We start from the raw sequence: 24,659 nt of genomic DNA, 5'->3' as shown, positions 1-24,659 counted from the left end.
CTGACGTTCGAAGCCTCCCAGCACTGCCACGGAAGAAAGGCCTGAGCATCTGCTGCTCCAAAGATTCTCACCGAGAGAACCCTGGCGAGCAGTTCTGTTCAGCCACACAGACTGCAGCAACCTGGTGGCAACTGGCCTGGACTTTCGATTTCTTGAGTGAAATTCATGCCTGTGACATTTGACATGTAGAGCAACAGTATCCAGACCACCCAGCAGGCTGTTAGTCACAGTCTTTCAGCCACACCCCCCCACCCCGACCCCCAGAACTACAAACAGAAGCTGCATTTCAAATAGATGCCCAGGTGTTTCCATTGCACATTAAGAAGCGCAGCCAAGGGCCTCAGCTAATGCGCATTGCTGTGATTTCAGAAACTATGTGGCAGTACTTCAAACACCCGCCGTGTCCCCCACAGTCAACAGGTTTCAGCGGTGCTGGCAGATGAAGAGAGACAGAAGGTGGAAAGACCTAGTCACCGACCGCTGAAAATTTAGCACAAGAAAACCGTATGGGTCACAAGAGAATGCTATCTGCTTGCTGGCTTCGGACATGTTGTCAAGGGGGACCCTTGTTAAGAGGAGAGCATCATGTCTGGTGCAGCAGAGGACCAGGAGCAAGGGAAACCCCGGGAGGGGGACGAATGCAATCACCACCAGGACTGATCGGGCATTGCTGACAATTGTGCGGAAGAGGCAGAACCAAGCACGATGGCATTCTGTTGCATGGGCAGCCACCGCGGGTAGATAGCCACCCCATGGCAGCAGTGACGCTTTATGAATGCCGTTGTGGGGAGTCAATGAAGATCACAGAAAACAAAATTCTCATAGCCATGGAGCGCTGAGTAAATGTGAGTTAGGAATAAATGTCATTCCTAAACTATGCATATTCTAGAAATTCACTACCCAGCATTGTTGGTTCATTCTATTCTCATATAAAGTACTAGTCCTGAAATCATCCGGGGAGGGGGGATCTGTCTACTCATTCCCATCCATCATCCACTCCAGCTTTTCTTTTTAAACAAGTCCCTGCCCTCTGTTCCCAGTGAACGTGGGGAACGTGGCATGAGGACCAGGGAAATGAGATCCGGGGGCAGCTCTCTAGAAACCATGTAGGTCTGGATGAAGCCAGACAGCACTTTTGCCGTCGTTGACTTGGCTGTCCCTCCATATTCAGATGAGGCGGCCCCGTTCCCATTTCTCACTGAAAGAGGAACTTAAACTTGCTGAGGGGCTGCTGGAATTCTGGAGCAGCAGGACTCTCAAGCCAAGGGGAGCACACGAGGGATACATCGTGGACCCCAGCACCCTGCCTCACTGCCGAGAAAGCCCCAAGGTGACTACGGACCCCTGCACACTTGTGTAGCCTTCCTCACGGGTGAGACAAAGCCCGGAGGCCTGTTCACTGTCTGCACCTCTCCATCCCACCTGTCCACTTTGATGACATCTACATTTCCGAAACTAGGGATCATCTTGAAGACAGGGACTTCTGGTTAAACCCAACTCAACTCCAAGTCCATAATCCATTGCTACAGAGTCCACTCTGCCTCACAGACACAGGATAGGTGGCAGAAGCAGTGTCCCATAGGATTTCCAAGGATTTAATCCTAATGGAAACAAACTGCCACTTTTTTCCTGCAAAACAGCTGGTAAGTTTGAACTTTAGACCTTTGAGGGGGCAGTCGGTCCCTTTAACCCCTGTGCTACCAGGGTACTTTATTGACCCCAAGGGACTGAAAACTGTTTGGCAATATTCTCAAGACTCCTCCACGAAGCCCCAGCTACCTCTCCAGACACATACCTTTGCTACTGTGTTATGATTTACAGATTAGCAAAGCGTTTCTAAGACACGCAGCAAAGAGCTCTAACTTAAGCACACAAGCATACAATGCAAATACAGACCTTAATAATACAAGACAATGATTAATAGTAATAATTAAACACACCCAAACAACTCAGGTAACAAACACCTAATATTTATTAATAAATTAGTACACTTGAAGGCATTTTTCTGATATCAGTCCCTCACTACTACCCACAATCCCCCAGCCACACAAAGGGAGTGCACACCACCCTTGCATACGAATCTCAAAACTGAGCATTAGATGGTATGCTTATAAATGTGAACAGAGTTGCAAATATATCCGACAGAGTTCTTACAGCTGCAGCCATTTTTAATTTAAGAGATTGAATGGTGACGTGAACCCACCAAGACTGAGGCCTTGAGGGCAGACAGGACCTAGCTGACTATGCGTGTGTAAAAACAAGACATCATTTAAAGCAAAGCTGGGCAGCTCCTCTGTGGGAAAGGTGCCACAGGGATTCACGTTCTTGACCTGCCAACATGCACCTAGATATCCCCTAATAGCTCAGTCCCTAAAAGATGAAGTTCAAATCCCGGAGGGGCTTTGTTGGTAAGCCCCATAGACAGCAAGTCCTGGTGACTCGGGCGTTTCCCTTCTCCAGCCCAGAGCATATTAGCATCACATAAGCACGGGAATCATCAAGCGTCCGGGTGAAAACCCCAGCATCCGCAACAGTGCGCCCTAGTTCAGCCATGAATGTACAAGAAGACAGGAAAACGATCACGCAGCATCTCATCGCATGACAGTAAATCAAGTGGGGTCTTAATTGGTCAGAGACAAATAATGTGATGATACGAGTAATCATAATAGTAATAAAAATACCAGGAGTAGGTGTGGGTGTAGAGAGACGTGAAGACTGCTTATAGAATTCACATGATGTCCTTACACTTTTAAGAGCCTCGCAGTCAGTGTGGAGGAAAAGTCACACTGCCCGAGGGTAGGTTATGTGAATTTAAAGTGCACAGAACAATTTTTTTAAATGCATCAGAAGTCGAAACAGAGAAGTAAGAAACAAACAAACAAACAAAGCAAAACACTTTAGTGGTGGGTATTTCGCAACAGCTACATCTTGAAAACGTTTGGCTTAGAAACTAACTTCCCAGAAGGGTTAAACACAAAAGGAAAGAAAGAATTCAAACACTGGCCATATATTCTGTTAAACACACGCACACACCAAAACAAAAAAAAAAAACCCAATAAAACCACCCGGCCACTAAAGTGAGCAATATTCCAGAGTGCAGGTTCCTACAACAGGTCGGGAAGATGGCTATAAACGGAGTCCAGGAGGCTCTGGCTGGCTTCCTGGCTCTTGACTCCGATAATCTCAAAAAGCCGGTCCAGTTTGTCCTCAGCCTGGGGAATCTCTTCGATCACCCGCAACTCCTCCGGATTCAGGATGTGGAGCATGTCATCGAAGATGGGCTGCAAGTCGCAGGGGTCCAGGCGGACCTGCCGCAACACTGTGTCCTTCTTTTCTGCAGGGGAGAGAGGGCAGGATGGACACAGCTCTAAAGGGCTGGCCTGAGGGGTGGGGAGAGCGACCTGTCCGGTTCCGTAACCTTCGGTTCACTTGAAGGAGCCAGTGAGTTTTGGTTTGCAACACACACACACACACACACACACACACACACACACACACACACACACACAGACACGGAAGATAAAAGTTGCCCAATAGGGCTCAGACAAGGATCTGCTTGAAGGGACTGTTGTGTCCATTAGCATGAGGTAAATGCTTGTTTCTAAAAACTTAGAGGGAAAACTCTGAAATACCTCAATGAAACGCAGCCCACTGCCATCAATTTAGTTGATGCTGGCTCACGGTGACCTTACAGGACAGAGTAAAACTGCTTCCGAAGGTTTCCGAGACTGCAATTCTTTACAGGAGCAGACAGCCTCATCTGTCTTTCAAGGGAATGGTGATGGGTTTGAACTTCTGCCCTGTAGTTAGCAGTTCAATTCATAACCCACTACCATTGCTCCCTGAAATACCGAGCTAGAGAAGCTTGAAAAATACTTTTAAAAGATGTTTTGTTTGCTTCTTTCTCCGTCTGGGAAATTCCCGGAAATTCTCAGACATCGGTCTAAAATTTTTCTAAAATTTCTGGCTTTCGGATTTTATTGCACTATTTTACAACCAAACTGCAGAGAGTGAATGGCAGGAAGCGCACAGATAAGGAAAAGGACAGCCACACTGGGCGAACTCCATACATTGCCAGTATTTTTATAACGTTTTCTTTAAACTGTAACATAATGAGCAACAATGTAGAAACTTGAATATAACGATTTGTATAATACAAAATAAATGAGTATAAACATGCACAGTGTGCAAAACATAAGTATCTAAAATGTGTCATAGTTTACAAAAAGTAGATCAAATTATCCTCTCCCTAGGATATAACTGGGGATCCTCATGCTAGGCTTACTCCTCACAAAAATCTTTCATTGATAGGAGTACGTTAATCTCCTACCCTGCATTAAAAATTCAATGTAGCAAGCTGTTTGCTAAATACCCAGCCATATTGCCTTAAGTACTGCCAATTGCAACCTACTTTAACAGAGCAAGGTTTAGGAGCAATTCAAGTCACTATTGCTGAATTAGAATCTAAACTAATCTGTAAACATTCACTTTTTATTTAATTATCACTATTATTTTTTAAAAGGACAAAAACAAAAAATACATATACTCATGAAAAAAAATCTGTACTTCCTACTAGACGATAGGTTATACTTTACATCTTTGGATTCAGCTACTCTGGTTAATTATTTTCCCCGAAACCTGCCGGACTACATTTTATCAGCCTTTCCCTGGAACCCATTAGATACTTCATGAGGATAAGGGTGACAGGCCTTTCCACGCCTACAAACAGTTACAGTCTCGGAACCTCCCGGCGCAGTTTGAACCTGTCCTCTGGGGTTCATGTCCTCAACAGGCTGACAATGGGGGTCTCTCCCAGTCAGCCTCGGCTTTGGCTCCTCAAACTTTTTAAACAGGGGGCCAGATCACTGTCCCTCAGACCCGTTGGAGGGCCGGACTATAGTTTTTAAAAAAGCTATGAACAAATTTCTATGCACACTGCACATATCTTATTTTGAAGTAAAAAACAAAATGGGCAAAAACACCTGGCGGGCCGGATAAATGTCCTCGGAGGGCCGCATGTGGCCCGCAGGTCATAGTTTGAGGACCCCTGCTTGAGACAGAAAGTGCCCGAGGCTTTTTTTGCCGGTGGTGGAGGTGGAAAGAAGGTGTGGGCCCATACCTTTGGTAATAAAGGAACCGGTCCTGCTCAGCGCGGAAGAGCCGCTGGACGTGGAGTCACAGCGAAGCAGCGGCTCTGACTCATCCACGAAGAAGCCCTTGTTCTTGTCCAGCGGGGAAGGCTCCACCGTCAGGAGGCTGGAATTCTCAAGTTTCGTGTTGGGACTGGGGATGGGGCTCGGGCTTAAGGGACCGGGGCTGGTCGGGAGGGCCAATTTGTCCGTTTCCAGCTGCGGGAGAGAACAAAACAACAATTTTAAATGATATACTGTGAAAATTATAGCGGGGGATGGAGGGTGCGGGGGGAGGGGGGACTCCACAATAAAACCAAAAACAATCCTAGATACACTGCACACACATGCCCATATTGTTAAATCCATCAGAAATATATATGAGGGCGTCTATGAGGATTAATTAAAAATGCACCGAAATCACAAAATTTAAATTTTGTATAAATAATAAAATTATAAATAGTAAAAAATATATAAAAATAAAAATGCAACGGCAGATTTTGAGGAAGATCGATTAACGAGTATCAGTATGCAGGTGACTGCTGAGAGTGAACACAGCTCGAAGCATGTGCTATTGAAGACTGAAGACTGCAGCCTTCAGTTTGGATTAGACCTCAGCCTAAAGAAAGCCCAGCTCCTCCCCAGGAAGAAACACCACGATAAACAAAGAAAAGCTTGAAGCTGCCAAGAATTTCATTCAATTTAGATGTTTTGAGGTCAAAGGATGTTTTGCGTAGGGCAAATTTGTTGCAAAAGATGTCTGGACAATGTTCGTGTCACTTTGAAGCAAAGATGGCAACATCTCATCTCAAGTTCTTTGGACATATTTCCAAGAGGGACCAGTTCCTGAGAAAAGCATGGTGCTTGGTAAAGTCGAGGGACCGGGAGAGGCCCTCGATGAGATAGATCAATGCAGCGGCTACAACCAGGGGCTCAAACTGGGGAAGAATGTGAAGGTGGCCCAGGACCGGGCAATGTTTGGTTTTGTTGTCTAACAACAATAACAATAAATCTTTAAAAATAAATAAATAAAATAACTAGGGAGCATCTACACCAAGTAGTAATTGTCAGCATCGCTACCTCTGAGAAGGGACCTGGGCACAGAGGAGAGGGGAAAATTCCCACCCGAGGATCTAATTTTATAAAGCTAGAAGGATCTAATTTTATAAAGCTCGAAGGATCTAATTTTATAAAGCTCGAAGGGAGCTTGGGCATCATCTGGCATCTCTCTCTCTAGAGAGAAGGAAACCCAGGCCTGAGGACCAGACACTTTTGACAGGCTCCCAAACAGCAAGTGTCAGAATTAAGGTTAGGTCCCGGGTTTTCTGACATCTAGCTCTATCCAGCTCAGCAATTAAATTCAATAATGAAAGCAGGGTAACACCCGATGAAGAAGTGTCTGGAAGTGGGGCGCGGGGAGTGAGGCGAGCCACGGTCTCGACTCTGTAAGGGAGCCCACTGGGCCGGAGTTGGGGGTCAGAGAGATCATAAACAGAGTAAGCAAACGAAGAAAGATGATTTCAGATGACAAGAACTTCATACCACTCTGTGGGTGTGTCCAAAAAAAGAAAGCGAGAAATAACCAACTGCTATTGAGTCTATTTCCACTCCGAGCACCGCTATTGAACAAGATGGAACCGCCCATTTGTGTTTCGGAGACTAGCTCTTTACATGGGGGCAGGATGCCTCGTCATGTTAGGGAGGAAGGATTCAAAGTAGAGAGATCAGTTAAGATGTTCCTATAGTAGCCGAAGGCCCCTGGATCGTGGAAATGGTTTGGGCTCAATTCTGAACCTAAAAATTGGTGAATCCACCTGCCAGCACTATGGGAAAAAGACCCTGTGACTGGCATCCCCACAGATTCCAGCCTAGAAAACCCTCTAGAACAGGGCTATATGGCAATACCTGTGGTCACATGAGTCAGAATTAACTGGAATGACTTTCTTCACAGTAGCTAAGGAGCCTGGGAGCAACCAAAAGTTTGGAGGGTCCAGTCACTGAGCGCACGATGGGGCACAGTTAAACTCTGACACACCTGGGGTGGTCATGAACTGGATGACAACTGGCTTGTACAACAACCAAATTCAGTATGATCCTAGTTTGTTCCATGGGTATAGAGTAGAGATGGGGGGAAGTGGTAGATGACATCGAAACCCATCTTACCGAGTGAGGCAACCGAGGCCCAGAGACAGCACACAGCTGCTGGGGGAAATCAGGTCTCAAGCCAAGTCTGTTTGACATCTCTATTTTCCCTTTTGGTTTTATGCTATACTTTAAAACCCTCTTGTTTATTTTTTTTAGCATCTCTTGGACCATTGATTTTACAGTCTTATTTGTCCTGGGGGTACACATTCGGCTGTTAACCACAAGGTCAGCAGTTCGAAAGCACCAGCTGCTCCGTGGGAGAAAGGTGAGGCTCTCTATGCCCATCAAGATTTACAGTCTGAGAAACCCTCAGGGGCAGTTCTGCCCTCTCCTGTAGGGTCACTGTGAGCCAGAATTGAATCTAAGGAAGCAAATTTGGTTTTTCGATTTTTAATGAACTCTTCTCGCATGGATGAAACTATGGGGACCAGGTGGCCCTCTCCAGAGCTATGAAATCACCATTCCTCAAAACCTGTATCCCTCCACTTGCATCCGTATAGGAAGACCGAGACTGGAACATCAATGTCTTGCCTTAGATGGCCCTTTAGGTAAGGCACAAAGCAAACACCACTTCCTCTTTTACAACTTATAAGACCTGAGAATTTTTTTTGCCAATGATTATAAATTCTGAAACAACTGATTACTAACTCACCAACAGTCTTTTCTTCTCTGCCACCACCCACACCCCATTACTGTTTCCAGTGTACATTTAAGACCGGAATAACAGGCATTCCCAGCAGCCCCCTCTCAATCCATGACAAGTTTCATGTAGAGGCTTCTAAAATTTTAATTCAATAGTTTGGCATGTGCCACTCCTCCCTGAAAATGCACATAGCCATTCATGCCAGTTCACATTTCTTATTCATGCTATTTGACAAAGCGCACTTGTCTGCACACTGGTTCTCAGGGACATTACTTTGGAAGACATGTTCAGTCAATATAGTGCTCTGTTCTTGCCATAAAAAGAAACTCCCACCCACGCATCACATGCCAGCAGACCACAAGAGTCCACCCACCTTATTCCCTAAGCTCAATTTGTTCAAATTTGTAAGTATTTTCATTTCCACTACTGTCAAAGGACTCTGATCAGTCGAAATTAAACATGTGATCTCCAACATACTTTGGGGAAAATGTTCATCTGGCGAAATCAGTAATCACTGGTTAAGGGTCGGGTGACTATGAACATGCCCCTGAGAAAGGACTTCACCTTCCCACAACAAAATTATTGATTACAGCAAAAGCCAGGTACCTGGCAACTTTTCTAGAAAGTCTACGCAAACCAGGGGTTCTCAACCTGTGGGTCACAACCCCTTTAGAGGTCAAATGATCCTTTCACAGGGGTCACCTGATTCATAACAGTAGCAAAATGACAGTTATGAAGAATCAACGAAAATAATTTTATGGTGGCGGGGTCACCACCACATGAGGACTGTATTAACGGGTCACGGCATTAGGAAGGTTGAGAACCACTGACTTTAACTTTAGCAGTAGTAACCCTCACTTCATTTAATAGCTGGCTGCATATCAGATTATCAATCTAAAGGCATGTGCGGTTAAAAGTGCTCCCAGAGACTTCCCCTTTCCTTTATATATTTATTCCTCCTTTACCTAAATCAGGAGCCCTGGTATCATAATGGTTACAAGTTGGGCTGCTAACTGCAAGGTCAGCAGTTCAAAACCACCAGCTACTCTGTAAGAGAAAGAAGACGCTTTCTACTCCCATAAAGAGGCTGGGGTAGAAAGGGGGAACCGATGACAGGGAGCTACATATAACCTTCTCCCTGGAGGATGGACAACAGAAAAGTGGGTGAAGGGAGATGTCGGACAGTGTAAGATATGACAAAATAATAATTTATAAATTATCAAGGGCTCATGAGGGAGGGAGAAAAATGAGGACTCCAGTAGAAAGAAAATGTTTTGGAGATGATGGTGGCAACAAATATACAAATGTACTTGACACAATGAATTTAAGTATGGATTGTGATAAGAGTTGTACGAGCTCCCAATAAAGTGATTTTTTTAAATCTCAAAAACCATATATGTGCCAAACTTGACTTGATCACAGCCCATTTGGTTTGGTTACCTTGATAATGACGATGGTCATTAATAATGATAACCCTAAAGTAGGTTTATATCCTTGCAACTCTACTTTCTTTGTGCGATCTCTAGTAGTTTCCATCAGGAAAGAATATGTGGAATAAATGAAGCCACTTTATTAGTTCTGAAAATTCATGCTTTCAACCTTCTGAGTCGACAGTAAATGAAAAACAACCATAGCGAGATTGAGATTCCAGGAAGGAGAGCCAGATTCCCTGAGCAGAGGGTCGTACCTTCTTAACACTGTGAGCAAAAAGGTATCAAAGTACACACAGATAGATCGTGAGTAACATACTTCCTCCTCATTCTTTGAGTTTTACAAATGATCTATAAGGGTGTATTAATGTTTATAACTAGGGGAAAAACATTAATTTGTTGGTGTTCTCTTTCTTTAAGGGTCCCCACTGATTAAGAGTATTTTCCTACAGTCTCAGAAACCCACAGGGGCTGTTTCACCCTCTCCTGTGGGGCTCATATGATTGGGATTCACTCGGCGGCAGTGGGCTGAGTTGAGTTGTGCTAACTTGAAAACGTGGCTGCAGCGGTCCTTGTTTTAGCCCAGTGGCGGGGTAGGCAGATCATCCATGTTGCCGACTCCTCTCTGTACTTCTGGTAAGTGCTCACGGGCACAGGTGTATTAGAACCATGGAGCTTATTGCACTGAGGCAGATGTTAAGACTTTAAAGAAAGGTCTGGGAAAACTTGACTCAAGAAGGCAATGCATCCGCCAGATATTTGGAGCTCCTTTGGAGACACTGAAAAAGCGCATTTCTTCTTGCTTCAGAGCCATGCTAACTCAGAACGCTTAGGTGGGAAGTGAAGTAGCCAAAGTAAGACAGACTCAAGTGAAGTGGGTCAGGGAGAACTCTGCAAGCAGCCCAACAGTACAACCCATCAGACTGAACTGAATAGGAGAAAGGACGGTCTCCTTTGGCCCGGTGAGTCCCCAAAGTATTTCTGATTAGATTCTATGAAAGAATACTTAGTCCTTCCAGACACTACATTTAATAGTCCCAAACAGATAAGGGAAGGGAGATAGATGGTTGACCCTACGCAACCTCTGATCACACCTAGGGTTTGGTTACTGACTGACCTGACAATTTTCTTTTGGGGTCGCTACCACCGTTGACTGTAAGGAACCAACCAATGGATGTGCGGAGTAGGTTATTGCTTGCAATTGGTGGGCTTGAATGTTTCTGAGTGATGGAGATCTTACAGCGTTAGAACAATAACTTAACTTGTACTTGGGGCTGTGCTACAATGCGCCTGTCTATGCCAATCCTTCACCCCCGGCCCAGCCAAGCAGAGCTCTCCAACACTGGTTCTCTTCTTCTTCTTGTTTAATGGTTGGGGGGTCCCCACAAGATGAGGAGCTGTATTCAAGGGTCGCAGCATTAGGAAGGTTGACAATCTCTGGATGGCGTGATGGCAAACACTGTTTTTGAGAGTGGGAGAAAGAAAGTTCTGGAGAATCAAGGAAGCCAACTATTCTTGCTCTGGTCCCAGTTGGTAGGAGAGGAGTAACAGAGAAGAGCCACCTTTTCCATGCCAGGCACGGTTCCCATCCCACTCCCAAAGATGCGCTCTTTTCCCTCACAGCATGGTTGTCCCAAAGTAACTCAACACAAACTAATAAAAGATAAAAATGAGAAGCTGAAAAAAAAAAAGAGAAGCTGATACCAAGGGCTCAAGTAGAAAGAAAATGATGATGGAAACAAATGTACAAATGTGTTTGGCACAGTAAATGGATGGGTTGTGCTAAGAGTTGTACGAGCCCCCAATAATTAAAAAAGAAATAAAACTAATCAAAGGAATAGGGCTAGCTCAATTCAGATATAGATCAAGTGATTCTTAATAGCGGGCTTTCCAATCCTCCACGGAGACTTGTCATAATTTTGTGATCTCATAGGTCTCTGTTAAATTGATCACTCCCAAATATTTTATTTCAAAATTTTTAAGGGACTATCCACCGCAAACAAGAATCTGAGCTGGGGGAGGGGGGTATTCCAAGAGGCCTTGGTCTTACGAAGCATAGGACTTTGGCAAAGAAAAGTTAGAAGCGTGAGAAATATATAGATAAACTACACGTGTGAGGAAACAGCGGTGGAAGCTGTATGTAAAGGAGCAACGTCGCTTCTTCTCAGGCCTGGTCGCTCCTCAGTCGGTCCTCCCGAACGACCCTCTTCTACCTTGTCCTTGCCCTGTGTGACCTTGGACTCCCCTCAGTTCTGCAAACAGTACCTTCCTGTCGAGTTCCGCCTCCCCACATCTGTGCCCAGAGGACCCCGCGACCGCCCGCACCCCTCAGCCACCCCGGGCCTCCACGTCGCTCCTCCCGCTCTCCCGGTGGATCCCTGGTGTCTCTTCTTAAATGCTCATCAAAATCATAACCTGAAACTGAAACTCAAAAGTAATTCTCCATTTCAAATGCATTTGAAATTGAAAAAAACAAATCTTTTCCTCTTTCCCACGGATGATGAGCAGAGCCATGAACGGGAATAGAAATCTTCACGTCTTATTCATGGCAAGCGTGGTCTAGCAATCACATGAGAGTGTGAGACATCTACTTGTCTCTTCTCCTAGACCAAAAGAGAGTCCTTGCGGAGAGCCAATGGTTGACATGCTCGGCCGCTGACTGAAAGGTTGGAGCATGAAATCTACACAGAAGTGTCGCAGCAGAAAGACCTGGTGAACTTCTGCCCAAAAATGAGCTGTTGAAAATTCTAGAGGCCCAGGTCCACGCAGACACCCCTGGTAATGTTGTGGGTCAGAGTTGGTTTTCCTTAAGCAGCAGCATTCATGGTGTTCTGTGGACTACGAACGCAGGCACATGGAGCTCCAGCTGCAGAAACCATCTTTTGTGCATCAATTGCATGTTCACCACAGTTCTTAAAAATCAAAGTCATGGAAATCCCAGGACATCCTTACCAGGGAAGAAAGGAGACACACTGACTCACTGACTGTATGGTCTAAAGAAACCACTTCCCCATTCGGATCCATTTCCTCATTTCCACACTATAAAGGTTAGACAAGGCCGTCCCTAAGTTCCCTCAGTTCAGAGTATGTTGATTTTTTGTTCCATTCTGCTAGCTGCTTCCTACCTCTTACTCCCGTGGTCCTTCCAAGGTACCCCCAACTGGCCCATTCAAATAAAGTTTACCACCGAGTCACTTTCAATTACTACCCAATTGCAACCTCCCTGTGGTTGCACGATCTGTTTCCACAAAACGAATCCACAACTTTGCTGCTTCATTGAGCTCCTGAAATGAGGCCCTCATTACCCAGCCTTGATGCCGCTCACCGGGCTGCTGCCACAATTCCCCTTCACCCCATGGCTGCTGCCACGATCAAACTGGCTTCCATCAGGCTCCCCATTGCCCTCTCCTGCAGCCAGAAGTGCCTACGAATCTTCAGAGGAAATCCCCTGGCAGTTGAAAGTCCTCTTTCCAGCTGAACTTCCTTCTAGATCACATCATACTTAGAAAGAAAGGGGAGGACAGTGACCCTTGAGAAAATCTGGGTCACTTAAAAAGAGTTTAGAAAAACACACTCACAAGTTCCTATTTGAACTAATTTAACCATCCATTCTGAGTTGATCAGCATTTTACTCAGGTCCAGAAGACTACAGGGAACTTTAAGAAAGAAGCCATTAATGTTACTGTGGTAGATGATTCAACCTAAGTGATCCATCAAACTCCTTTAGTGGTCAGGCAACTTTCATTAGCTCCATTTCACAGGTGAGAAAACTGTGACTCAAAGAGGCTTAAATAAGTCGTCCAAAGTCACAGAGCTGTGATTCAAGACCAGGTCTGCCTTATTTCTATGTTGTTCTCTTTGGTCACCTCCCTGTCTGGGCCAATTGTTCAGGGAGATAACAAACCCTGTAAACTGGATGGCCCCTGGAAAATCTAAAGGATTTTCCCTTGATGACTAACTTAAAGGTTGGAGGTTCAAATCCATCCAGTAGGCCTGAGGAAGAAAGGCCTCATGATGTGTTTCCATAAAGATTACACTCTAGAAAACTCTATGGAGCAGTTCCAGTCTGTAACACCGAGGTTGGCCAAGCATCACTCAACTCAATGAACAATGGGTATAGTCTTGGTTTTAAATAGGCATGTCAGGTTGGGCTCTTAAGGAAAAAAAATGCTATCCTTTTTGCCATGCAAGTATCTCTTAATAACCAAATCTATTTGATGTCTTTGTTAATAGAACAAGATTTCATAACAAAAAAGTAAAGCTTTCTTATCCATAGCTATTTAGCTCCAAGATTTCAGATATAATGGGAGTCTAGGGCTTGGCAATTCTCTTTAAAGAAATGTACCGGAATTTATCTTAATTCCTGTACACAGTGATTTTGCCCTTAAACAATAAAATATACTGCCCTTACAAGAAAAAGGTGAGGTGGGAGTTTTTATAAAATCCCAGATAAAAAGAGACAAAGACTTTTAGATTAGTTTCCAAATTCTGGTTCAAATCCAAGAATAACCCAAATTCACTGAGCAAGGTTTCACCACCCACCACCCACAAGCAAAAAGAAAAATTTAAGGGGAAAAGGGGAAAACGGTGACTCCCAGAACTTTGCAGATGTGACAGTCTTGCTTGCTGAAAGTAACGAGGACCTGAAGCACATGCTGACGAAGATCAAGGGCTGCAGTTTTCCATATGGATTACAACTCAGAAGACCAAACTTCTCAACCCTGACCGATAAATAACATCATGATTAATGTGGGGGAAAGATAGCACCTGTCGAGGGTTTCATCTTGTATGGTTCCACAATGAAGTCTCATGGAAGTAGTGGTCAAGAAATCAAAGTATGCATTGCACTGGATAAGTCTGCTGAACAAGACCTTTTTAAAGCGCCGAGGAGCAAGCATGTCGCTGCTGCTCCAAACCATGGGGGTCTCAGTCTCTGCATATGCACGTGAAAGTTAGACACTGGATAAAGAAGATCGAAGAAGAATTGATGCCTTTGTATTCTGGTGCTGGTGAGGAAAATTGAAGTGCTACAGACTGCCAAAAGAATCAACAAATCTGTCCTGGAAGAAATACAGCCAGGTGCTCCTTAGACGGGAGCATGCAAAAACTTCATTTCATATGCTTTGTACAGGTTATTAGGAGAGACCAGACCCTAAAATAGGTCATCACACGTAGTAAAGTCAAAGGTTAGCAAATCAAAGGAACATCATCAGGGAAGTAAGTTGGCGCAGAGGCTGTAACAGTGAGCCCAAGTAGAACAACAATTGTGAGGATGGTGCCGGACTGGGCAGTGTTTCTTTGTGTGTGTATAGGGTCACTGTGAGCTAGATCCGAGTGTAAGATCCAACTGTTACAGCCTATGAAAGGTTATCAGCTCTAAGACATTTGAGAGACAGTCTTAGAAATGGTAATGTGGAATGGTAGACCCATGTGGATCTGTCGGTAAAGCAAAGATGCTGAAATGTGAGTACCCCTGGATGCTAGGTGATGGGTTGATGAGTATTTGCTCTCCTGTGCTTTCACCTTTTCTTCATCTTCCAAGTCTTACAACAGGGACAAGAGCCAAGTAATCTGAAGACAAACACTCCTCAGACTTTCCCTAGGGTTCCGATAGACTGTTCAGCCAAAGTCTTTCATGCTCTTTCTTGCTTCCCCTTTCCCCTGCCCAGAGCTAAACCACAGGAGAGGGTGGCATAAGCAGGGACTAGGACTCATGCTGAAATCTTACATTGTCCTGGACGACTGGGCAATCGGAGTGGCAACTTGATGTGGAGCGTAGGCTTCACTGAGGTCACGAATGGTCATATGATAGAAGCAAACTCAAGAGCGTGGGGCCAAAAAGCTTTGCTCAGCCTCCCTTTGGGTCATTCGGACCGAGGAAGTGGCAGAGCCCAGGAAGAGCTGAGCCTTGCGCTGCCCACAGGGGAGCTAGCCAACAGCAGAGTTTGTGGGATGCGCCCACCATCAGGAGGGAGGATATCAGGCTTATTCCGACCAAGAAATTCCAAAAACACTGGGGAATTAGTTTTAAAGCCATCTTCCATCCCAGTTCTGCTCAAGAACAGGATAATGAACGTATTTTGTTTCAGCTGCGACTCTAACCCATTGTGACCCTCTAAGACAAGTAGAACTGCTCCATAGGGTCTCCAAGGCTGTGGTCTTCAAGAAGCAGACTTCACCGAAGCCACATTTGTCCCCACCACGTACCTGGGGGGTTGGGGCCACTAATCTTCAGACTAGTGGCTGAGTGCTTAACAACTGCCCAATCCGGTTACTCGCCTTGTTGGGCTTCCCCCTTGTTTATCCCACCCCACATCTAGGCCGTACCTGTAGTCTTGTGTTTATGTCATCTGCTCATTCTGGCCTTTTCTTAGAGTTCATTTCAAAACAGAACCCCAGGGGCTACCGCTCCTCCCCAGGTGAAGTCCAGGTGGCCTTGGCCCATCTTTGCCCTGAGGAGAACTGTGCCTCTCTTGGGTGTGCAAAGGGAAAAGGCTACAGGAGCCATGAACGGTGCTGCACAGAGCTGCCAAAGCTAGTAAGAACCAGCTCGCTGCTCTGGAGGGGAGGCACGCGGGCGAGTGCACAGCCCAGCTGCTCGCCTGGGAGTCTGCAAGCTGTCCGGACTGCTGACATCAACAGGAATGCGATGGCAGCCCTCAGCTGACTCACTGAGAAGCTCGTCTCACAAAAGGAAGCCGTGTGTGTGTGTGTGTGTGTGTGTGTGTGTGTGTGTGTGTGTGTGTGTGTGTTACTGAATAGGTGGCTCTCTTGGTTCTGAGCTGGGGTAGGTCGACTCACAGTTTTAGTAGATTGCTGAACCATAAAAGGCTCAGCTCCATTCTAGACATTAGGTGACCATACGTGGTTGGGCAATTATGTCTTTTTCTAAACTTTACTCGTGAGGTAATACGTGGTACATCAGTACATCACGCCAAAGGCACAAAAGGATGAACAAAACTTCTCTCTGTCTCTGCCTCCGATTTCCCTCCCAGGTGGCAATTACTGTCACCAATTTCGTGTGTTCTCTTCAAGAGATAGTCTTCTACCAAGAAATATGTGGACAAGGGGATTTCGTGTATTTGATGTAAACAGTGCACTATCTTCTAATCCCCCCTTTCCAAATACTTTTTTGAAACCCTTAAGAGATAGTCTCTAGCCCCTAGATTTTTTTAAAAAACACAATGGCAACATAGGGGACACACTGTTTTGTGCCTTTTTTTTTAAATTTAAAAAACAATTCTTGAGATTATCCCATAAAGGTCTGACTCACTCCTTCTGACAAATCCATATAGGGAATGTCCACACTCCAAAAGTCTTTCAGGCAAATTTAAGTGAGGAAAGTTGGAATTGGTGCTTTACTGTTCTTGCTTCGCCTTCCTTGAGCGCGAGCAAAGGCTGGGGAGTCTTTTCAGGGAAGCCACAATGAGTACTGTTGCATGTGCATCTGTATCTACAAGGGGGCAAAAGTCCGTAGAAAATCCCATTCCCTGTTCATTCCATGTTCCGATCCACGTCTGCAACTCCCCCCACGATTGCTGATGACTTACCAACCCACGACGCTTAAGTTGATTCTGACTCATATAGGCTATAGGCCCAGAAGTGGGACCAAGGCCTGATCTGTATACATTTTTGTAGGTACTGTGGACCTCCCTAAGAGTGAGACTGCTTTACATGCCCATCCGCAGTAGGCTTGCTTCCTCTTTCCAAATGCCCCTGGACGCACGCGTGTGTTAACACGCCTCTTCCTCTTGGCCAGTCTAGGAGGTTAAAATGGAATCTCACCAAAGCATGTGATTTGAACTTGTCCTATTGTGGATGAGTTTTAAAATCTCTCAAGTTTAAAAAGCCTTCAGTATTTCACTTTCCATGAACGGTCTTATTCGCCAATTGTCCATTTTTCTACCTGGTTGCTTGATCTCTTCCTTAATTAAATTACAAGGAAAAAAAAGTTCTTCCTATTTTAAGGAAATGAACGCCTGTGTTATAAATGATCTAGCTAAAATTATTTTGTTTTTTGACTCGAAGGTGGTGCTTTCTGATTTATAGATTGACCAGGATGTCTTTGAATGTGTTCTTACCTCTGTGGCTCTTGTTGGTGTGCATGCTTTATCATTCTTAGAAAAACCTTCCTTACTCGTGAGTATAAAAAAACAAAACAACAACAACCATTAAAAGGTTTCTTGTTTTTCTCTGGTATTTTTTAACTTGTTAATTTCATCCTGTTTCCTGATAAATCTGGTTTCTTTCTGAAAATGTTTTGTTTCGCTGGGAAATTGGTAGTGGCAGCTCTTCTTCCCAAGGATATGATGAGTGATAAGTGATTCCAATGTGGACATTCCTGCTGAGTAAGAACACCTATGGCTGACGACAATGACATCCCTCCTCCCGAAGTCTCCCCACTCTTGGTCCTCACGGATCAATATTCCGAGCGTCACTCTCGCAAACACGGGGAAGGGAAGGGAGGCCAGAACTGGAAGCTATGACGCTTTCTCCAGATATAGGCTTCGGGTAAAAAAAAAAAAAAAACAGTTAAAAAAAGATGTGCCATAGCACTGATCATTGAAGGTATGGGTACGCTTCTTTTCGTCATATTGATGTTGAGTCGTCCCCCCCCCCCACCCCATGCAGTTTTTGAGAAAACCACGAGGGGTGTGGATGAAAGGGGTAAACAATGCCACACATTCATCAACTGTGCCTTTTCTGAATCTAGAGATACTGTGTCTGGGGAGGGGGGGTTGGGGGGATGCCCTCTTAAATCCCTGTAAATAGCAGCTTCACAAAATATAATTCTACCAATTGGCTCCCATCCCAGAGGGACCCCTCCCATAAAAGTGCCAGCTCCACACGGGCAGACTCTGTGCATGCGAGGCTGATCCAGGGCTCAGCACATAATGGTGGTCGCTTTCACGTTTGCTAACTAAATTACCTGTGTGACACCCGTAGGGACAGTGATGTATTTAATGTGGCTCTACTAGCCAAAGCCTATAACTCCCACCAAACGACCTTTTCCTGACTGGGTTTGGTAAAGCAAGGGAGACACTGATAGGTTTCATCAGTGAGCAATTATGAACCAAATTCTCTGGAAGGCCATCCTGCTGGGTATAAAATGAACCCTCTGAGAAGCAGGAGGAGGGGTCTCATGGCCAGCAAGAGCCAGGAGTGGAGGGCATCCCCTGGGCCCCAGATCCCGGTGCAGTATCCCTCCTGGATCCTGAGGCCAGAACAAAGCAGAGCAGCAGCACTAGAACCAGGCGCCAGGACAGGAGACAAGAGCGGCGGACTTGCTAACCCCCTGGAAAAAGTACAGCTGAGTGCTTTGCGGCAAGAGATTGGCTTGTCGAGTGGGTTGTCTCTGGACGCCTAATTCAGGGAGATGTGCTTGCTGACTCATGGAGCTTGAGCTGAACACCTTTCAGCTGAGGTTTCTAGCAGAGTTGCCTGTCCCTTTGGGCATTAATTAGCAGAACTGAAAGAACTTTACAGCATGTCCTGAAAAACATCTCTATCCTGAGCAAGTCTCACTCGCATTACAACCTGCCAACGTCCTTCATAAGCCCTTTGGTCATGAATTTTGCCTGTGAGTTCTCCGTAGCCATTGCAATGGATATGATAACCAAAAATATACAACAGAGAGTGCTACTTAAGCCAACACCATCTTTTCCTTTAAAGCTATACTGACAAAAATGTATGTATGTATCGCAATGTTAAGGCCACAAGTTTTCCAAAAAGCTCATCACTGGGCAAGACAAAGCAAGATATTAAGTCAAAGAGATGTCATTGGCATGGTCTAAAGAAGAGGTGGGGCTCCCAGAGCAGAAAACAAGTGAAAATCTTTGGGCAGAGGGCCACAGCACAAAGCCATTTCATGAGTTGTAAGTCTGTTCTCTTGAAGGAATCTATAACCTGGTTATTAAAGAACGACTTCCAAGGGAGAAAACCTCCCTCTGCTCTAGTCTCTTGTGTGTTGTTCGGTGGGCCAAGTCTCCCTGTCTTCTGATGCTATCTTATAATCCACTGCATACTTCTCTGACAGCTTATCTGCCGTGTTGCTATCGAGCGGGCTGACTCTTATCGACCAACCCCACTGACAACAGAACCGAACACTCCCCGGTCATGAGCCAGCGTCACAATGATGTTTGAGCCCACTGTTGTAGTTGATCCCACTGAACTGTCACTCTTACCCACAATGTCTTCCTCCCAACGGTGGGCTATTTAAATGGCAGGGACCAGCTCTCCCGAGTTCATCGTTGCAGGCGTACAGCTGGGGTTCTACAGCAGGCTGCTGACAAATGTAGGTAAACCCCAGACCTTGTGGTAAGTGCAACAGCTGACTCGCTGGGAGTTGGAAGCAATGGGTAACAACAGCACTGACTGCATGGGAAAGGCCAATGGAAGCTCACAGCTGGAATCATTGCCAGGCCCTTGTATGCACAGTGACCACCTTAAACACAAGCACTACTAGATGTACGTTGGGGTGTTGTATAGCAGCAGTCTCCTCGCAATGTCCTCTCTCCTCACCACCCCCAGATGTTCCACAGGGCCCAGTTAGAACTAGCAAATGAATCGACTTGGTCTTCAGTGGTAACCCAGCAAAGAACCAAAGCGAAGTACATGCAGATTCAACCGAACACCATCAGGACTGAAGACAATAATCGTCCCTTTGGAAGAGATGGCCAACTAGTAAATTCAAGACAAAGATCATTTGGCAGAGCCAGAAAACCAACAATATTAAGTGTACAGCTGCCATTTGCCTCAACTCACCCTGCCAACATTAAATTTCTGAGAATAGCTGGTCTCGGTCAGACCCATAGATCAGGACAGCTGCATCCTGCAGCTGGTAGGCAAATGAAAAAACAAAAACAAAACCCCAGTAACTGTAGGCCCCTCTGCAGCAGAAGCACGGTGCTTTCCTTGCCAAAATGGAAGGCACAGTGCTTCTTCGGCTACTGGCTTCTCCCACTGTATGATACAGGCAAAGCCACCCAGTCTCCAGCACACACTCTCAGCAGGAACTAGAAGCAGTTGGGGAGAGGGAGGAGAGGAGAAAAAGAGGGGAAAGAAAGTGCGGTAAATTGTCTTCTGGTTCTGGGAAAACCAACAAAGATGCCCTCGTAGATCCTGAGCAGGCCGTTGGTGGCCCCGTGGGTTAGGTGTTGGGCTGTTACCACAACCGTGGTGGTTCACACCCACCAACCCAGTGCTCCGGGAAAGATGAGGTTGTTAGCACGCGTACCGACTTCCACTCTAGGATGGGGTAGTGATGAGTTGACATCAACTTGAGGATGGTGGGTATTGAAGGGTTAACAAGTACTGACGGAGTCAGGGGTTCAAGGGTAAAGCGCTCAGCTGCTCTCGGTAAGGCCAGTGTTTCAAACCCATCAGTGGCTCTTAGGGGAGGAAAGACGTGAAGATATGGTACCGTAAAGAATAGCAGTCTGGGAAACACAAGGGTGCAGTTCTGCTCTGTGCTATGGGGTGTGTGTGAGCTCAAACTTACACACCGTAGCAAAGAACAATGACCAGGGGCCCCTGGTGGTACACAGGATTAAGCACTTGGTTACTAACTGGTTCTGACTGGTTAGCACCCACCCAGATGAACTTGGGAAGTGTGTCCTCCGGATCTGCTTTTGAAAGATCCTGGTCATGCATGCCCCCAGGGGAGCACATTTCTCTGCACCCCCTGGGGTCTCCATGAATGGAAACTGGACTGCAGCTGGTTTGGGGGGGTACGCCAACAATCGGCGTACTGCAAGAAAGGAAACCAATACAACGGAAATGTTGATTCAACTACCAATTGTTCAAGTACAGCGTCATTTTAGTCGACTTCGCCGTAAAGGAGGAGGGAGAAGAGCTCTACCGTGGCTGTCCAACTCCTCTACCTGACCTACATCAATTCTTAGAAAAAAACCGAGAAACTCAGGTGCTCAACGAGGACCGCCCCCCTTTTCCTGAGAGTGACCAAGGAAGCCCCTCACAATCTTTCCACATCCAATAGCCTGTATTTCTTCCCTAAAGAAAACACTGCAGTCAGCCTAGGAAACTTCAGATGGGCAGTAAGGAATACATGTTTACAAATCGCTGGGATTTCCAATGGTTGGTTGGGCAATGAATCCAGCTAGCAACCCTCCTGCCAGAAATCATCTTGGAATTGAAAAACCTCCCTGCCCGACACCAGGCGATCCTAAGAGTTCAAGTTTTACAGGCTCTATTATGTGTATGAGTTGGAGGTCGTGAGGAGAGCCTCCAGTCTCTCTAACCTCTAGATTGTAGAAATAAGAGCAAATATTAATTGTAAGCATTGGCCGAGTGCTTAGTGCCATCACCTAATTCTTACAACAGCCCACCCGATAGTCTCTCATGTTTCATCCACCATCTAATGAAGAAACTGAGGCAGCGAGGCCCAGTAATTTACCAAGTGTGCCCAAAGTGACTGCTGGCACGAGAAGCATGTATCCTGGCACAATCGCCACACATTTCAATTTAGAGTCATAATGGCTGCTTAGTTCTCTATTCAGTGCATCCTTCCTCCCCACCCTCTTGGATTTAGACCTTTAGGTGATAGAAATGTGTGGCCATTTCTCCCACTCCACCAGAAGTTTCCTTGAGGACACTGAATTAGCCTAATTCATCGTTGCATTGCCCAAAGTTCCTGGAATCACATTGCTCAAAATACCTGGAATCATATCTTACCCACAATTTGCTATGTAGAATAGATTTTTCAAAAAGGAACCCTATCACCTCATTTGTTGCTTAACAGAGGAACCTTAAACAACAAAGAAGGAGAAACTAGTTCTTGTTTAAACTTTGCCTGAAATTCTTCCTTGAGGTAGAGGGAGATAGAAGACACATCTTCCAGAGGAAAGAAGTAAAACCATGAGGCAACGGGCCATCTAAACCACCCCTTGCCATGCTCGGCTTCCATGTTTGTTCAAGCTAGTTATCTCACTCTTCTAGAAAGTTGAATAGAACACAAAATACAAGCCACTTGGCATGCGTGAGCATCTGCTTATTTCTTTGAAGATGCTAGAGAGGAACCAAGGCAGCCAAGAACTTGAGGGACCAAATGCAAGGAGAAGGGAAGTTCTTTATATTTTCAAATGAACCAAAATACGTACGAAGGCAGGTAAAAGACAAAGGCACTAGAACACCACTGAAAGCACTGCTAGAAAGCAACTCTCCATCAAATATCCTATCTCTAGCTGTCCGTCAAAGTCAAAGGGGAAATGATACCCTGCAGTCTTTTCACATACCACGGAAAGGGGAAACAGAGTCCAGTGTTGGAAACCTATGCTGAAAAATATTCGTTAGGCAAAAGAAAAATTATCTCAAGCCCACACAGAAGGAGCACCTCAGCCCTGTGATAGAAAGATTGTAACTAATACAATCCAAAAGCAGAGGAGGGAATTGTATTAGAATTCAAAATTTGAACACTCTGTTTGCAAAACCCAAAGGGTGACAGTAAGTGCTTAAAATTCATTTTCAGATCCCCACAGGAATTAAGCCTCCACTGAAGTCCCTCACACCGTGACGAGGGATGGGAATCATTTTGTCCTCGGGCAGAATGCACTGGAAAGCAGATTGCTGCAGATAGGAGTTAGGTTAGCATTCAACACCTTACCCGTGGTTCTCCTTGTTGACCCATACATAACTTGCTCTGGTTATTATTTCCCAGATTCTTTAGCTTTTTCTACTCATAAATTGTTGTGGGGTGGTTTTTGGTTTTCATTGTTAAAGAAAAACATGTTGTTTTTAATAAAATCAGGATAGATAAATCTATAAAATCATTAATTGGCTATGATAGGGGGAATTGGGGGAAATAGAGAGCTAATAATAATGGATACAAGCATGAAGAAAATGATCAAAAATTGTGGTACACTTCTTGGATAGGTTTAAAATGCTGAATTGTATAATATGTGAACTATATGTCAATTTAATCACAATAAAAGGAAAATTATCCCAGGCGGAAGCTGAGGCTGGCAAGAGGGTGGAACAGAAGAAGAAGCAAACTCACTGCCACATTAAGTCAATACCGACTCATAGTCACCCTACCGGAGAGGGCAGAAAGGCCCCAGGTGAGTGGCCAAGCCTTAACTGTTCATTGGAGTAGAAAGCCCAGTCTTTGTCCTGAGGAGTGGCTGGTGATTTCCAACCGCTGACCTTGAAGCTCACAGTCCAGCATGTAACCACTATGCCACAGGGCTCCAGAGAAGAACAGGGGCGTTCACTGCAGCAGGAAATCTGAGCACTCCTGACCGTGTATAACAGAGGGACATAGACTAATAATAATAAAAAAAACTTGATTAATAGATGACTTAATAGAATACTCAGTTAATATAAAGAGGATTTTTTTCACTCCCATAAACACAAAATAAATAAATCGTAGATTTAAACCCAAAGTATATCAGTAATTACATTAAAAATGTAGCCAAACTGCAATTAAGTAAAGTAGTTGAATGCCGAACAGCCCCAGGATGAATAAAGAAATCAAAGTAAAATACTTATAAGCAATTTACAGTAGGCATTCCTTTAATAAAGATAGAAAATGTGAAAGGTAGAGTTTGGAAAAAGACCATTTGGAATGCTCTACAGCTGTGTTTGTTGTTGTTGTTGTTTTGGAAAATATCCTCATAAACTATTCCTGAACTTTGCTGCATCTTCCAAAGGCTTAAACCTGGGCAAGAGAGAACCAGATAAGATCTTACAAAGCGAGGTTGAATTCAGAGGCTGACACTGAAGGAGGGGAGCGCTGACAAATGCACTCACACGTGCTACAGAGGGAAAAGGCCGACCCTGGGTGTGTGGAATTAAAAAAAAAAAAGGCTAATAACCCACCATGGAGATTAATGGATTAGCTCTTCTTGACAGACACTATAAAAGGCACACACCAGGGCTAAGCCTTTGAGTGGAACATCACATAGGTGCTCTCGAGCTCATGAAAAGGGAAGAAAAAATTACCATTCAAAAGTCATTTTTACACATTAAGGGTCCATTAACTCGGGAGCAAAGTCCCAACTCCCCAGGGGCACCACCATGCTAAAGGAATACACACGCATCCTGAAAAACGAAAGGATTAAGTCTCAATTATGCTCCCCCCCCCACCCCGCAGCCTTCTGATTCTCTTGGTTTGACTTGACAAATTACAGACATATGCTGTGGACCAATAGTTACATGGTGTGCAACTAATAAGTTAGTTGGCTGCCAGAAAACTGTGTTCCCTGGCAATTTTGAGTCAGAACTAGATCCAGACTGCAGGCAGACAATGATGTTCAGTTAATAAGGATGCTCACTATGAAACCATGGAACAAGACC

At 45.1% G+C, this 24,659-nt stretch overlaps 1 protein-coding gene across 1 annotated transcript in view; it reads right to left on the bottom strand.

Annotated features, from left to right (window-relative positions):
* Positions 1-1,969: 1,969 nt before the first annotated feature.
* TNFRSF21 (TNF receptor superfamily member 21) overlaps positions 1,970-24,659 on the bottom strand; it is an 86,304-nt gene continuing 63,614 nt past the window's right edge. Inside the window, exons 5-6 of the mRNA XM_075554997.1 lie at positions 5,120-5,348; positions 1,970-3,334 (exon numbers count right to left, since the gene is read on the bottom strand). Of these exons, the coding sequence (XP_075411112.1) occupies positions 3,105-3,334; positions 5,120-5,348 (459 nt within the window). The 3' untranslated portion in view covers positions 1,970-3,104. The remainder of the gene's footprint in view (positions 3,335-5,119; positions 5,349-24,659) is intronic.

This window comes from Tenrec ecaudatus, chromosome 7 (genome assembly GCF_050624435.1).
Source record: "Tenrec ecaudatus isolate mTenEca1 chromosome 7, mTenEca1.hap1, whole genome shotgun sequence".
Taxonomy (NCBI): domain Eukaryota; kingdom Metazoa; phylum Chordata; class Mammalia; order Afrosoricida; family Tenrecidae; genus Tenrec; species Tenrec ecaudatus.
Note: the sequence above shows the minus strand (reverse complement) of the source record. Positions and strands in the feature narration are given on the sequence as shown.